This window comes from Hemitrygon akajei, chromosome 7 (genome assembly GCF_048418815.1).
Source record: "Hemitrygon akajei chromosome 7, sHemAka1.3, whole genome shotgun sequence".
NCBI lineage: Eukaryota > Metazoa > Chordata > Chondrichthyes > Myliobatiformes > Dasyatidae > Hemitrygon > Hemitrygon akajei.
In genome coordinates, this window is record NC_133130.1 from 65,701,868 (window position 1) to 65,719,306 (window position 17,439).

The 17,439-nt window shown below is 39.2% G+C and overlaps 1 protein-coding gene across 3 annotated transcripts in view; it reads right to left on the reverse strand.

The window, feature by feature from the left end:
• usp34 (ubiquitin specific peptidase 34) overlaps nt 1–17,439 on the reverse strand; it is a 300,100-nt gene that overhangs the window by 83,263 nt on the left and 199,398 nt on the right. For all 3 annotated transcript variants that reach the window (XM_073051066.1, XM_073051065.1, XM_073051064.1), the window contains 12 exons: nt 15,802–15,867; nt 15,563–15,709; nt 15,423–15,479; nt 15,252–15,329; nt 13,612–13,706; nt 13,012–13,184; nt 8,608–8,758; nt 8,290–8,368; nt 6,824–6,877; nt 2,035–2,130; nt 212–276; nt 40–115 (listed from right to left, as the gene is read on the reverse strand). In XM_073051066.1, coding sequence (XP_072907167.1) covers nt 40–115; nt 212–276; nt 2,035–2,130; nt 6,824–6,877; nt 8,290–8,368; nt 8,608–8,758; nt 13,012–13,184; nt 13,612–13,706; nt 15,252–15,329; nt 15,423–15,479; nt 15,563–15,709; nt 15,802–15,867 — 1,137 coding nt within the window. The remainder of the gene's footprint in view (nt 1–39; nt 116–211; nt 277–2,034; nt 2,131–6,823; nt 6,878–8,289; nt 8,369–8,607; nt 8,759–13,011; nt 13,185–13,611; nt 13,707–15,251; nt 15,330–15,422; nt 15,480–15,562; nt 15,710–15,801; nt 15,868–17,439) is intronic.

Here is a 17,439-nt window from a genome sequence, read left to right on the forward strand (position 1 = left end):
GTTTTATCTGTGAGCATCCACAACAAAAGAAGGACTCACCTTTGCAGTCATCAGCGATACCGCCTTTGGGTCAGGTAACGTGCTTGGGATGCTACTACACAACTGCCACATGAATCTGAAATTGCAGATTTTTTTTGAAAACCAATTGCATTATCCTGCCAATATCATTTTTCAATGGTCTAGATGTAACATAATGTTGCAGAACACTTACCCAAAGTAAGTATGTTCAAAGATATTCTTGTCCTGTAGAAATTGCATGTTGTCATGCCAGATCCACTATTTAAAAAAATTATGGAAAATAATCTTTAAGATTGATACTCAACATTTTATAATGCATTAAAGTTGAGAGTTTTCAAGGTTTCTTTCCATTTTTCTTAAATGTGGAATATTTATTGTACTGGATATATACAATGTCATTTAATAATACTAAGATGCAATTGGAAAGCAATTTCTGTTCCATTCTTCCCCACTTTGATTCCAGTCAAGTTACTTCAGTAGAGGACTCAGCTTCATCCCTTATATTTCCACCTCAAAGGATTCTGAACCTAAAAGAATGTTAAGTTGTTAACATTTCTAAGTTTCCCTTCTTTGGTTACTCTAGACTGCGCAACACCCTCTTCTGTTAAGCTTGTCTTATCTACCTGGCCCCTCTCTGATCTCTCATCTTTTCTAGATCTATTCATTTTGAACTGCTGACATTCAGCTTCCTTGTCCCAAGGAAAAAGGAAGACTAATTCTACATCAAATCCTTCTTTATCTCTATGCCACATCAGAATAGTCCTTTGAATCTTCTCTGCACAAGATCCAAGCAGCTCTCCACCCACCCACCATTATTACACGCATGCCTATCCGAACTCGTTCTCACATTGAACTCCTCTTTTACCGATATTGACTTATTTTAAATAAGTGGCATAGCTGTGGGAAGCTATGTCCTTCTTCTTGGGGATTAGTGACAAAGCTTTTTTTACAGTCCTTCTTGGAGCTACCTCTTTCATTGCTTTTTCCTATACATTTGTGATTATATTGGTTCGACATCATGGACTCAAAAGGAAATCTTTCCACCTCTTCTCATACTGACATGACCCTCTGACCCTGCCCTTCCCTGACTTCTTTATTTCCACTCAGGTAATTTTTGTGATCTATGCCCCTTATAAGGCCAGCTGTTTTTCTCCCTCCCCACAGAAAGTGGTATGTGCCTGCAACATGCCACCAGGTATTATAACAACGATTGTGGCAGATGAACAGGCAGGCAGATGGGATTACTTTAATTTGTCACCACAGTCAGCACACATTAGTGGGCCAAAGGGCCTGCTTCAGTCCTGGAATTTCCTGTTTCTGTATTTCATCCCACGTTCCTCTAAACAAACTAAGAACAATGAACTATGGTTATTTATCAGATGCTTTAATATTTCCAATGTCTCTACTTCCTGAAGAAAATTTAGCATGTCTCTTTGACCCTCATCAATTATTTATCAAAGCACCATAAAGAGCACCCTATCTGGATGCACAGACTTGGCTCTGCCTGTGACCACAAGAAACTGCAGAGAGTTGGGGACAGAAAACAACCTTCTCTCCATGGACTCTTTCTACACTACTTACTGCCTCAGTAAAGCAGCCAGCATAATCAAAGATCCTATGCACCTCAGATAATCTCTCTTCTTCCCTCCAAACCCCAATCAGGCAGAAGATACGAAAGCCTGTAAGGAAGTATGACCTGACTCAAGGGGAGCTACTATCCCTTGGTTTATTAGACTATTTAATAATTCCATAGCACAATAAGATGTACTCTTGGCTTCACAACCTACTGTGTTATCACCCTGCACCTTATTATCTACCTGCACTGCACTTTTTCCGTATCTCTGTAACACTTTATTCTCCACTCTGTTACTGTGTTCCCCTGTACTACCTTAATACACCGTTGCAACAAACTAATTGTACATGTGACAATAAACTAATTTTACTAATTTTCCTTGAAAATCATTGAATTTTTCTAATTTGCTGAATCAATAGGGAAGAAAAAAAAAATCACATTACCTCCAAAAGTTCTGGTGAAACATCAAAGTTGCATTCCTTCCCATTTTCTTCCTCTGTCTCCACACGTTTATAGAACAACATGTATGCACTGTGTGTCTAAAACCAAGATAATGTTTCAGCATCTAAAACCCTCATATTTCTTCTCTAACTGAAGGATTAAATGGTGGTTATTGTACATGGTACATGGAGAGCACACTTCAAGAAAAATGTTGAAATGAACCAACTGTTCTACCAGGAAATGGTGTCAAATGTACTTGTGATTGCACATAAACTTTTCATAAAAAACTGAAAATAATCAAAAATGGTTCTGACAGTTCTTCATACTCCATCTTGTTCCTCACTAACCACTTCTATGGAGCAAAAAAGGATATGCCATTTACAAGTCCCTTACTTGTCTATATTGAGAATAGAAACATTATGGATCCAGAGCATGTGAACAATAGTATGCACATGTATGGTCAAGAACTGCACTTGAATGGCTTTGGGAAGGAACTTCATGGAGGGGGGGGGAGAGGGGTAGAGGGAGGGAAGAGGGGTAGAGTGGGGGTGAGGGAGGGGGGAGGGGGGAGGGAGGGAGAAGGACAGATAGAGATAGAGAGGGGAGGGAGAAGAGAGAGAGGGAGGGGGAGAGAGAGAGGGAGGGGGAGAGAGAGAGGGAGGGGGAGAGAGAGAGGGGGGGAGAGAGAGAGAGTGGGGGGAGAGAGAGAGAGAGAGAGAGGGAGGGGGAGAGAAAGAGAGCGAGAGAGAGACACACACACACACACACACACACACACACACACACACGCACGAGTTTGGCCCGCCTTTAACCACTGTCTTGGATTTAAATTCCTCTAAATTCAGATTCAGAAGACTGGAAGCCAACAAGTCTCCTGAGCCAAGTGTCAGCAGAGTCACAAGCAACATAATCAGTTGAGGTCAGTAGGATCCACGAAACCTCTGAAAAACTTCACTAGATAGCAATGCCTCATTTCTACCAAGTAATCCAGGATAAAATATTATCCGAGGTTTCCGCAAGTCCGATTTCCAGAAATTTCTTTTAAAAATTAAGGATTGGATTCTTTTTCAAAAATGAAAAATTTCAATACTTTAAGCAGGCGGTTCCTAAGTTAAGCTCCCCAAGGTCCACAAGTCAATTTATCTGAGAGGTGTGTTAATTTTCTATGGTTACCCATATCATATTGCTCTACAACTCTTGCTAAAATTCATTCATTTCATTAAGTAATCACCCAAACACTACCCATAATTAAACTAATGAACTATATGCTATATCTAACCATCAATAAATATGAAGTAACATTTTATTATTAGCTTGAAATTTTGTTTTGGAGCATTTGTATAAAATTGGATTTCCATAAATCAGGCCATTTGCAACTTGGGGAGACTCCTGTACTTTTCTTTTTGCCCTTGCCACTAAAATCATTTAAAAAAATTCAAAGAAAGGGGCTTCCCGTCCTCCACCACCAGCTGCATCTCTCTCATTTCACGCACGTCTGCTCTTACCCTATCCTCCCACCACCTTACCAGGGATAGGATTCTTCTTGCCCTCACCTACCTCCCCACCAGCCTCCACATCCAGCACATAATTCTCCAGAACTTCCGTCATCTCCAATGGGATCCCACCACTAAGCACAGCTTTCTCTCCCCCACTTTTTCTGTTTTCCGCTGGGATCACTCTCTAAACAACTCTCTTGTCTATTTGTCACTTCCTCCTGGTACTTATCCTTACAAGCGGAACAAGCGTTCCATCTGCCCCTAGACCTCCTTCCTCACTATCATTCAGGGCCCTAAAAAGTCTTTCCAAGTGAGGCAACACCTCACCCGTAAGTCTGTTGGGGTTATATACTGCGTCTGATGCTCCCGGTGTGGCCTCCTGTATATTGGTGAGACCAACATTGATTGGGAGACCGCTTCGCCAAGCACCTACACTCCGTCTGCCAGAAGAAGTGGGATTTCCCAGAGACTATCCATTTTAATTCCACTTCCCATTCCGATATGTCTATCCACGGCCTCCACTGTTGTGATGAGGCCACACTCAGGTTGGAGCAACAACACTTTATATTCTATCTGGATAGCCTGCAACCTGATAACATAAACATCGATTTCTCAGACTTCCGGTAATGCCCCCCCCCCCCAATCTTCACCATTCCTCATCCCCTTTTCCCTCACCTTATCTCCTTGCCTGCCCATCACTTCCTTCTGGTGTTCCTCCCACTTTTCTTTCTTCCATGGCCTTCTGTCCATTCCTATTAGACTCCCCATTCTTTAGCCCTTTATCTCTTTCTTCAATCATGTCCCAGCTCTTCAGTCTCTCCCCCTTCAGGTTTCAAATATCACCTTGTGTTTCCCTCTCGTTCCCCCCGCCCCCATCTTTTGAATCTACAACTCATCTTTTTACCTCTAGACCTGCCGAAGGGTCTCGGCCCAAAATATCAACAGTACTTTTTTCCATAGATGCTGCTTGGCTTGCTGAGTTCCTCCAGCATTTTGCGTGCGTTGCTTGGATTTCCAGCATTTGTAGATTTTCTCTTGTTTGTGATAAAAGGGTAATCATGTAACCTGACACAAGAACAGGCTCCCCTCCTCCTCTGCTGAACAGGAAATCATCAAAGGAGCACAGCCAGCAAGTTCAAAACTTCAGGATCTGTGCAGAAGACCCAAAACCTACCCACTGCTATACAGAGAAACAGCAGCACTTCCAGATGGGACTGCCAGAAAAACACAGCAAAATCTGTGCCTTTTTTTTTCCATCCTGCAAGTCAACCTGACTTATGCTTTCCCTCGGGAACAATAAAGTATGTCTGTCTGTTTTAAATGTTGAAATTTGAAACAAAATTACAATGAGATATACAATGAGTGAAACTGAAGGTGCCTCTAGCACCTTACCATCCATAAGGATGAACACAGATGGACTTGAGACATGCATTTCATAAAGAGGGTTATGGGTGAAATAAATGACAGAAAAGCAAGAGAGAGAGCAGGGTAGAATTTAAATGAGTAACAAAGAAGTAAGAGTGGAGGGGAGATTAAAAAGTAGGGGGTTGGAAACAATGTGTAGATGAGGGAACCACAAATGATTGAGAGAAAGACAGGGGAGCTGCTAAAGGCAATTTCATTCAATGATCCACAATTCCAATAAAGCTTTTATGTTGGTAACACATACAAAATGCTGGAGGAACAGGGTAGTTATTCTCCCCTATCACATCATACGACTTAAAAGGACAGTAGTGAAAAGGTAACCAATGAGTAAATTAACCGTTATCCGAGAGAGTATACAGTATTTCCTCCACAAGTGAAATTACTGGCATCAGTTTTCCTTGCAACATTTTACAGAAATAAAAAGATCTCACTACCCTTAACTGAGTATGGTTAACTCCTGGATAGGAGAGAGAGAGATAAGACAAGTAAAAACCTTTACAAGGTTTAATAATTACCGGGGTACACTCTAAAGATATACTACTCTTTGATAAAATGGAAGCTGTAAATCAGTACTTGTCCACTCGACTGGAACAAATACATTTTACAACTGGCTGAAACTGCTTGAATTTTGCTCAACAGCATAATATCCAGTGTCTTGGTGTGGACTTCCCCTTGCTCAGTGCCATTTACTATCCATGTAACACTCAGATTTCAATAAAATTCTGAATTATCAACTGAACTTAAAAAGAACAGGATTTTAACTCTGCTTTCTGGATTACTGATCTACAGTTTCACAACAGTTGTCAATAGATGGTAGATGATGAACTACCAAATAAAAATTTGAAAGATAATTCTTTCCATTTTGAAAAGATTTGGGAACGTCAATCCACATACTTCAAACCTGTTACTTTTAAATAAATATTAAATCTGTAAGTCAATGAACATTAAAAACTCTAAGTAAATTTAACATTTTCATGACATTTTACAAAGATAATTTGCAAATTACACACATCTATTTCAATTCTACTCAAGGCCCTTAATTAATTAGAGAAAGCTGCAATTTAGTGAAGAGGATGTCTGGATCAATATCAACTTCAGGATTTCAAAGTTACGCAAATCTTGCTTTATTGTTAGTTTCACAGTAAATTGACCCCAATAAACATTATTTCAGCACCATTACAACCATAAAATCCAGACTAATATTACCCTCCTTTCTTTCAGTAAAATTACTGAACATTACTGAAAAAACTACTTTCTGAACATATTTTGCAAAAGCAACAAACGTGTTTTAGGCCTATTCAACATTTCCTCAAATAAATAATTTCTAATCCTTAGTTTGACCTACCTCCATTCATGTATTCGATATTTGTTTTCCTCCCCAGTTCCAATTTCATTTCTATTACCTACATGTGACCCAGCTCTTTTCCATACAGCTAACCCTAACAGTGCATTTATTTTTACCCCAAGTAGAGATCTTTTACCAATAATAAGTGAGAAGAAATGAAAAAGTTTACTGGAACAATTAACTTAAATCTGATTAGCACAGACCATTTTCATGGGTTATAAGTAAAACATTTCCAAATTCAAATTAAATCTATGAAAATTAGTCATCTATAGGGTGAACAAATATCGGTGCTACTTTTTTATTTACCATTGTTAATACTTATTCTGACATTTTCTGGGCCTTCCCTTCTAATTCATGTGTTAGCTTATTAAACAATATGCTCATCACTGAAACAAGAAAATTATTTTAAGGAAACTATTACAAAAGATAGACAAGCCAAAGATAATTGCTGGTTGCTCATAAAATGCAATTAAAATGTAAATATATGTAATATATTATTGGTTATTCCCAATAAGATTTATTTACCTTTTCAAAGGAAAAATCCATGAACTTGTCTGTGACAGAATCATAGGTTTTGGTCTAAATTGAACAAAAACAGTAAACTTGTGCAGAATTTGAGATTAAGTTAACTGCAAAACACCTCGCCTACCCCCAAACTGTTAATACTTGTTCTATGAACAAAATGCATAGTAATCTCAAAGTAATAATCTAACAGCAAAGCAACATATTACACTCTGTGCTATAAAAGTTTCCACCATCCTCTCTTTGATGTGTTGATTCCTTTTTTCTATGAGAATAAGACAGATTACAATCATCAGAATATTTCCATTTTGGCCTATTGAGTTTATGCTAGCTCACAGAGCAGTCTCACTCCCTCTACACTTTTCCCTTTAACCTATTCTTCCCACATTCTCATCAGCTCCATCCTCGACTCCCACATTCTACCACTCACCTACACACTTGGAACAATTTACAAAGGTCAGTTAACCTAAAGTATCTTTGTGTGGTAGGTGGAAACCACAGCCCTTGAGAGAAACTATGGTGTTACAGAAAACCTTGCCGATTCTACAGATAGCAACAAAGGTCAGGAATGAACCTGGGTTACTGGAGCGATACTAGTGCCACCATGCTGGCTGAAATGTAATAATTGAAAGGGGATTAGGAACATTCTGTACCATGCACTAATTTTACTAATCTTGAAAATTCAATTTTACTATTTTTTAAAAAGTCCAATTTGGGTCACTTTAGTGAAGAAATAAATGAAAATGGCAAATAATTAGGCCTCAACAAGATCCTGTATGGCTCTGATCACTATATTCCAAGGAGGATATGAGAGCGCAAAAAAATAACTAAAGGAAACTTACAACAATGTTGTCACACTGGAGAATCTGAGTTGAGAAAGTGAGTGGTTCAGCAAGAATGGTCTTTGAGGAGATTAATGGACGGGTTAATTTTTAAAGGAACATTTAGAATCATGGTATGTAAAATGATGCAAAGCTTAAACAGGATAAACATGAAGACCCATTTCCCTGAGAAAGGCCAATAGAAAGGATACACAGATTTAATGTAACTGATAGGTTTAGAGGGGAAAAGAAGGAAGATTTTTAACTCCTTGATGGGGACCTGAATCTCACTGCTTGGAAGATTTTTTATACCCACAAGGCTTATGATAAGCACCTGGAATGTCACAACCTATAGGCCTACTGCTCAAGGTCTGTGAGGTGAAAGTAGCTTAAATAGACGTGTTTGGCTCGGATGGTCTTGAATTTTCTTATACAACTCCAGCAGCAATTACCTATCATTACTTCTAGTTAAAAATATTATGATTAGGCAAAATCTAAATGATTTTTTTTGGAGAAACTAGACTTTGCTAGAACTGTTCACAAAAAAATGAACACCAAATGAACAAAGTCATAAAGAGTGCAATGCTGCACATTTTATATCTAAATATTTTAAAGATATATATATATTTTTTTAAAGTTGCAACTTACTGTCATTTCTCCACCGAAGCACTCAGAGGCAAGTTGGGCAGAATCAAATGGTTTTACTTCAGCATCGTTAAAGAGATACCTTTAAAAAGGAAATTAAATGACCACAACTGAGACAGATTTTAATTGCCTTTTACCATTCTGGCTTCTAGTTAGACAGACACACTTTTGCACAAACCTATTCACGTGATTAAAAATATTTTTGGGGATTTTCTTTATCCAAGTGTTTATAAAATAAATGACATAATTACAATTCAGTAGTTTGCTGTATTGAAATGGCTTGTAAAACGGACTTTAAATTTGGATCTACATAGATCTTACCATTTATTGTTTTTGTAAGCATGAAGATTCACAATCTCTCTGATAAAACTGTAGTAATGTCCTCCATCTGCTGTTCCTGTGTGCACGGTCACTCCTATCAAATCATACTCAAAGCTTTCACTTTGTTTAACTGTACCATCCTCTTTCAAACCTAAAAGGATATTAAAAACTATCACTGTTATGTTCAGCAACACACTCAAAATGCCAGATGATCTCAGCAGGCCAGGCAGCATCAATGGAAAAGAGTGAACAGTTGATGTTTCACGCCAAGACCTTTCTTCAGGACTGGAAATTAAGGGGAGAAGTCAGAGTAGGGAAGGTAGGGTGAAGACAGGAAGAAGTACAAGGTGGAAAGTGATAGGTGAAATCAGGAGAGGTGAGGGAATGAATCTAAGAGCTGGGAAATTGATTGGTGAAAGAGATAAAGGGCTGAAAAAGGGGGAATCTCATAGGAGAGGACAGAAAACCATGGAAGAAAGGGAGGAAGGAGGAGAAGCACCAAAGGGAGGTGATAGCTAGGTAAGGAGATAAGGTGACAGATGGAAACAAGAATGGGGAAGGAGGGGGCAGAGGAGCAATTTCTTGAAGTTTGAGAAATCAGAGTTCATGCCATCAGATTGGAGGCTACCCAGATGGAATACGTGTCGCTCCTCCAATCTGAGAGTGGCTTCATTGCAGCAGTCGAGGAGGCCATGGACAAACATGTCAGAATGGGAAGTAGAACTGAAGTGGGTGGCTACAGGTAGATCCCATTTTTTTCTGGGGACAGAGCGTAGGTGCTTGGCAAAGCAGACTCCCAACCTACGTAGGGTCTTACTGATATGCAGGAGGTCACATTGGGAGCACTGGATATAGTAGACGACCCCAACAAACTCACAGGTGAAGTGTTGCCTCATCTGGAAGGATTATTTAGAGCCCTGAATGCTACTGAGGGAAAGATGTGGCACTTGTTCCACTTCCACAGGAGGGAGATCAGTGGGGAGGGATGAGTAGACAAGGGAGTCGCATAGGGAGCAAATCCTGCGGAAAGCGGAAAGTAGGGAGGGGAAGGAAAGACGTGCTTGGTAGTGGAATTTCATTGGAGATGGCAGAAGTTATGAAGAATTATGTGCTGGACGTGGAGGCCAATGGGGTGGTAGATGAGGACAAGAAGAATCCTATTCCTGGAGTGGCGGCAGGACGGGATGAGGGCGGAGATGCACGAAATGGAAGAGATGTGGGTGGGGACAGCATTGATGGAGGAGGAAGGGAAGCCTCATTCTTTGAAGGAGGTGGGCATCTCATTAGCTCTGGAATGAAAAGCCTCATCTTGATTGCAGATGCATGGGAGATGCAGGAACTGAGAAAAGGGAGAAAATTACAGAGCAGCAATGGAGCAGAGCAGAATTTCGGGAAGCAATTCGGAAGGCACAGGATATACATCCCAAAGAGGGAAAAGTATTTGAAAGGAAAGATGACGCATCCATGGCTAACAAGAGATGTCAAAGCCAACATACAAGCCAAACGGAGGGCATAGAGTAAAAATTAGCGGAAAGTTAAGAGGATTGGGAAAATTTTAAAAACCAACAGAAGGCAACTAAAAAAGCCATTCAGGTCGTGAAGTTGGAATATGAAAGTAAGCTAGCCAATAATATTAAAGACAATACCAAATGTTTCTTCAGATACATAAAGTGTAAAAGAGAAGCAAGTGTGGATATCAGACCACAGGAAAATGAAGCTGGAATGGTAGTAATGGGGACAATGAAATGGTGGACGAACTGACAAAGCATTTTGTGTCAGTCTTAACTGTGGAAGATACTAGCAGTATGGTGGAAGTTCCAGGTGTAAGGGGTCATGAAATGTGTGAAGTTACCATAACTAGAGAAAAGGTACTTTGAAAACTGAAAGGTCCCAAGGTAGACAAGTCACCCCGACCAGAAGGTGTACACCCCAGGGTTCTGAAAGAGGCAGCTGCAGAGATCGTGGAGGCATGAGTAATGATCTTTCAAGAATCAATAGATTCAGGATTGGTTTGGGTAGACTGGAAAATTGCAAATGTCACTCCACTCTTCAAGAAGGAAGAAAGGCAGAAGAAAGGAAACTATAGGCCAGTTAGTCTGGCCTCAGTGGCTGAGAAGATGTTAAGAGTTATTATTAAGGATGAGGGCTCAAGGTACTTGGAGGCACATGATAAAATAGGCCATGGTCAGCAAAATGTCCTCACATAAAAATCTTGCCTGAAAAAATCTGTTAGAATTCTTTGAAGAAGTAACAAGCAGGATAGACAAAGGAGGATTGGTTGATGTTGTGTACTTGGATTTTCAAAAGGCCTTTGACAGGGTGCCACACAGGAAGTTGCCTATCAAGCTACAAGCCCATGGTATTACAGGAAAGATTTTAGCATGGATGAAGCAGTGGCTGGTTGGCAGGAGACAAAGAATAAAGGGAACCTTTTCTGGTTGGTAGCCAGCGCCTAGTGGTGTTCCACAGGGGGTTGTGTTGGGACTGATTCTTTTTACATTATATGTCAATGATCTGGATGATGGAATTGATGGTTTTGTTGCAAAGTTTGCAGATGAAATGAAGACAGGTGGAGGGGCAGGTAGTTTTGAGGAAGTAGAGAGGCTACAGAAAGACTATAGCAGATTGGGAGAATGGGCAAAGAAATGGCAGATAGAACTTTGGCAGAAGAAATGCAAGGGTTAACTATTTTCTAAATGGAGAGAAAATACATAAAACTGAGGCATAAAGGGACTTAAGAGTTATTCCTGAAAGATTAATTTGTAGATTAGGTCTGTGGTAAGGAGGGCAAATGGAATGTTCACATTCATTTCAAGAGGACTCAAATATAAATGCAAGGATGTAATGTTGAAGCATTATAAAGCACTGGTGAGGCCTCATTTGGAGTACTGTGAGCAGATTTGGGCCCCTTATCATAGAAAGGATGTGCTAAAACTGAAGAGAGTTCAAAGGAGGTTCATGAAAATGATTCCAGGATTGAATGGCTTGTCATACGAACAGCATTTGATGGTTCTGGGCCTGTATTCTTCAGAAGAATGAGAGGTGATCTCATTGAAACCTGTCGAATGGTGAAAGGCCTTGATAGAGTGGATGTGGAGAGGATGTCTCCAATGGTGGGAGAGTCCAAGACCAGAGGACGCAACCTCAGAATGAAGGGTGAGGGGTGTCCTTTTAGAACAGAAATGAGGAATTTCTTCAGCCAGAAAGTGGTGAATCTGTGGAATTCTTTGCCACAAGCCAAGTCTTTATGTATACTTAAGGCAGAGGTTGATAGATACTTAACTGGTCAGAACATGAAGGGATATGGGAAGAAAGCAGGAGATTGGGGCTGAGAGGAAAATTGGATCAGCCATGCTGAAATGGCAGAGCAGACTCAATCAGCCGAATGGCCTAACTCTGCTCCTATATACTATGGTCTTACGGGAATGCATTTTAAAAGTGGCAGGGTGGGTAGAAGTATTCTCCAGGTAGCTGTGAGAATCAGTGTGTTTATAAATGAAATCAATATAGATTGTCTCTAGAGATGGCGACAGAGAGATCGAGAAAAGGGAAGGGGGTGTCAGAAATCCTCAGATCACCACATATTTATTGGTTGCTAATGCCAAATTAGAAAATCTCTGTGGTTAAATTATCTAAAAGTCCTCAAATAAAAGACAAAAATTATTGGAATTATCGAGGTCCATCAACATTTATGAAAAGAAAAGCTAGCCATGTATTCTGATCTAAAGCCATCATGTTAAAACATCAGCTGTTCATTGTCCTCAGTCCACAGAAATTGATCAACTGAATATTGTCAACCTTTCCTATTTTTACTTCAAATACTCAGCATTTGCAGTATTGAAATTTGTTACTACTGGGATCTTAAGAAAATGGAGGAGAATCAAATCAATGGAAATGGAGGATCAAATAAATGGAATTTGGTTCTGTAGCAAGAAACTACTATAATCCATTCTATCACAGCACAGAGAAGGGAAAGGTATCAAAGCTCATTATTCCTTAAGTTACAAGTATATTCCATCAATGGTATCATGTTTCTCATAATCAACAAACTGAAATAAATTTTCTGGTGGGGGATAGAGAAAGAGCTCTCTACAAATGTAAACCACATAAATTCCTTCTCCTTTAAAGACAGATTATTATTGATTGCTTCAGGAACACAAGAGTGTGTCCCCATAAACCTACTGTGATGAGCCTGGAACAGTACATCTCAGAGCTGTTTTCAGCATATACAGTATTATAAAGAGAACTAAATTATCCATCATGGAAGTTACTATTCAAATAATAGTACTAAAATTATTTAAATAAATAATATGCAAAAGTGAATAACTATTGATTTTATTTAAAGCCAAACACTTTTTATCCAATGTAAAGATCTATAATAAACTACATAAAATTGTGCATTACCATCAATTCGATCATTTTTTCTCATAAGATAATCTTCAGTATATGGAGTCATGTCAAGACGGAGGGGAAAAGAAAAATGAGTGTTGACCTTCTCTTTCATCATTGTAACCATATTGAAAGTGTATCGCATGGTATTGAAACTCAAGATTCGTGGTAATTTCTTAAAACAAGCCCTGTGAAAGACAAAGTTTTTTTAAAAAACCACAATGAAGATGTCATATGCTTGGACATTACAAGGGTATAATGAAACTGAATTCAGTAATACAATGTTATTTATAGGGGTATTTAATTTGCTTTAAATACAAAACCAATTAACTTCTCATTGATTTAAAATTACAAACACCAAGTTTTAATACCGTGATTGTAGCGGTGGTGAGTACAAAAACGCTGACACGTAAGTACCTTTGAACCATTCCATAACACATTGATAAAGTTTTCACATTTTTTCAACGATCCAACTACACAAAAGTATTTGTGGTCATGTGTTTGAATGTCTTGCAGCTTCCAAAATGCTCATTGTCAAATAATGCAAAAAACAAAGGCTATCCCTGACCAACAAGCAAGTGAAAACATCCAAATGTATTTACAATAGAAGCAAACCTTTTCTCTGCCCGTACTTTCTTCCCACATTGAGAACAAGTGTACATGTTATCACCTTCCAGAGTATCTTTAATAGTAACTTCATCAAGTGACTCCTAGAAAGAAGATAGATAGATAGATAGACAGATACTTTATTCATCCCCATGGGGAAATTCAACAATTTTTCCAATGTCCCATACACTTATTGTAGCAAAACTAATTACATACAATACTTAACTCAGTAAAAATATGATATGCATCTAAAATCACCCTCTCAAAAAGCATTAATAATGGCTTTTAAAAAGTTCTTAAGTAGTTTACTTAAATACATTGAGTCCTAACCCCGGCACTTTAACATATCTTACTCCTGGCGGTTGAATTGTAAAGCCGAATGGCATTGGGGAGTATTGACCTCTTCATCCTGTCTGAGGAGCATTGCATCAATAGTAACCTGTCGCTGAAACTGCTTCTCTGTCTCTGGATGGTGCTATGTAGAGGATGTTCAGAGTTTTCCATAATTGACCGTAGCCTACTCAGCGCCCTTCGCTCAGCTACCGATGTTAAACTCTCCAGTACTTTGCTCACAACAGAGCCCGCCTTCCTTACCAGCTTATTAAGACGTGAGACGTCCCTCTTCTTAATGCTTCCTCCCCAACACACCACCACAAAGAAGAGGGCGCTCTCCACAACTGACCTATAGAACATCTTCAGCATCTCACTACAGACATTGAATGACGCCAACCTTCTAAGGAAGTACAGTCGACTCTGTGCCTTCCTGCACAAGGCATCTGTGTTGGCAGTCCAGTCTAGCTTCTCGTCTAACTGTACTCCCAGATACTTGTAGGTCTTAACCTGCTCCACACATTCTCCATTAATGATCACTGGCTCCATATGAGGCCTAGATCTCCTAAAGTCCACCACCATCTCCTTGGTCTTGGTGATATTGAGACGCAGGTAGTTTGAGTTGCACCATATCACAAAGTCCTGTATCAGTTTCCTATACTCTTCCTCCTGTCCATTCCTGACACACCCCACTATGGCCGTGTCATCAGCGAACTTCTGCATATGGCAGGACTCCGAGTTATATTGGAAGTCTGATGTGTACAGGGTGAACAGGACCGGATAGAGCACGGTCCCCTGTGGCGCTCCTGTGCTGCTGACCACCGTGTCAGACCTACAGTCTCCCAACATTTAAAATAAGCAATATATTATAAAATTACACCGTTTATCTGAAAATATTTAAAATGCTGAGTGGACTTAGTACACTTTACAATTCTAATACAACTATAATAAAATGATGTAAGGCACGAATATACATTTAAGAGAAAGCCATTGATTACAGGCAAATGTTTTTTTAAAGCACTAGAACCTTATCCAGTGTATAATTGTTTAAGTCATCACTAAGAGAAGTGTTTGTTCTGTAAATAGTAACAATGAAAAGCTTATCTTTTTAAGTACCAAGTTTTTCAAATAAAGCTTACAAGTGGTATTCCTCATTGTGCACACCATTAGTTGAAATATTAAATCAGTCCTAATATAGAACACTGATATGTTGTACTTTCCTGCAGTTTCAACTGTAAATGATTTCAATTCAGCTTTGTTTTGTCAAACTTCATTAACAAATTTTGTTATTTTAAGCTAAGAAATTAGGCATAACTTACATAAATGTTTTTCATATCAGCTACTTGGCATCGAACTGTGTAAAATTCCTCAGCTGTCTGGCTAACATGTTCACAATCCTGAATTTTTAAAAAAAACTTGTTAGTTTAGTATTCATCATGAAGACTATTCATTTTCATAATGAAAGGTGCTCAAAATTCAAAATTACTCACCAGTGATACAACATTGTTCGTTATAACTCCTCCAAATAAGCTCTTCACTGTGTTTTTCTAATTAAAAAAGCAAACTTTAGAGAACCATAACTTTTATATTGTGATATTAAACAAATGCAAAGAATCACTTTCGAGCTTACCAAATCAGGAGACATCTCTTCAATTTTTGTTATTAGATCAGTGAAAAATTCAGTCATATCTTTCTGTTCTCCAGTGTTCAGAGGTTGTTTGTCCATGGTGTAGGTTTTGCAAAATGGTCTTGGATTATATGCTTTACGTTCACTTTCCTAGACAGTGACATTTCAAAAGAAATTAATTAACTTTCATATTTAAAGAGCTGGTCTCAGTAAGAATTTTTATTATCCAGTGAATCACTCACCATGAGATATGTGAACATTTTTTGCAATTCAAGTAGGGTTGTCTTATGCTTTATGTCTTCTGAATACTAAGAAAGGAAAACATCAAAAAAACCTAAAATATATGGTATCAATTTGACTTCCCTGGATGTGAAAAAAAATCCATTTGTACATAACAATTAAGATCGAAATTTCTTTCAAACATTAGGCAATGCTTTCACATCCAATGCAACAGAATATATTTTAAAATGATGCAAGGCAAATACATAGCAAGTTATGTGAATAAATTATTAGACACATTTTAATATCTTTGTGAACTTTCAGTTTGCTCATAGCTGAAGTAAATAGTGACTGGTCCACCTTCTGAATTACCTGTAATATCCAATCTACTACGATCTTCTATTGCCTTCTACGACAAGTCCACCAAATCATAGTACAAATCCACCTCACTAACCGTGAAGATGCTAAATGCTAAATGGTGGAAGGGAACCCGACCAGTTCCACTCCACCACAACCCTGCTCGGTCTGGCAGAACTGGTCCTCACCCTTAATAATTTTTCTTTTAGCTCTGGGCCGAGATCCTTCCGTCTCGGCCCGAAATATTGACTGAATTCTTTTCCATAGCTGCTACCTAGCCTTCTGAGCTCCTCCAGCATTTTGTGTGTGTTGCTTGGATTTCCAGCATCTGCAGATTTTCTTTTGCTTTCTCTTTCAGCTCCTTCCATTTTCTCCAAACTTAAGGTGTAGCAATGAGTATCTGCATGGGTCCCAGCTATGCCTTTTGCGCTACATTGACAACTGCATTGGTGCTGCCCATGCTGAGCTCGTCAATTTCATCAACTTTGCCTCTTAACTTCCACTGTGCCATTAAGTTAACCTGGTCAACTTCTGATACTTCTTTCTCTTTCTTGATCTCTGTCTCCATCTCTGGAGAAAAAGTGAATACTGATATATTTTATGAACCTACTATTCCCATGGTTATCTTAACTATACATTTTCCCATCCTATCTGTAAAAATGCCATCCTGTTTTCTCAATTCCTTCATCCCCTCTGCATCTGCTCCCAGGACATCAACAATGTCTTCTTACCACCACCATTGATGCTGCCCTCACCCGCATCTCTTCCATTTCCAAGACGTGCACTCACTGCACCATCCCGCTGCCTCAACAGGTTCCTCTTGTCATCAACTATCACCACAAATTATCAGATTTTTGCAACTTCACCTGTCTTCAATGGACCCTAATCACCAAATGAATCTTCACATAACCCCCATTCTCCACTTTCTACAGAGATCACTCCCTTCCTGATTCCCTTGTCCATTTGTCCCTCCCCACTAATCTCCTTCCTGATACTTATCCCTGCAAATGGAAAAGTACCAAATCCAGCCATTCACCTCTTCCCCACCACCATTCAGCACCCAAATATTCACCCAGGTGAGGCAACACTTCACCAGCAAATTTGTTGTGGGCCTTCTACCTTATCTGCTGCTCCTGATGCAGCCTCCTCTACATGGGTGAGTCCGGGCACACAGTTTCAAGAAAAGGTTTGTGAACCCTTTGCAATTGCATGGTTTTCTCCATTAATTTCTCATAAAATGTGGTCTGATCTTCATCGAAGTAACAATAATAGATGAACACAATCTGCCTAAACTAATAACACTC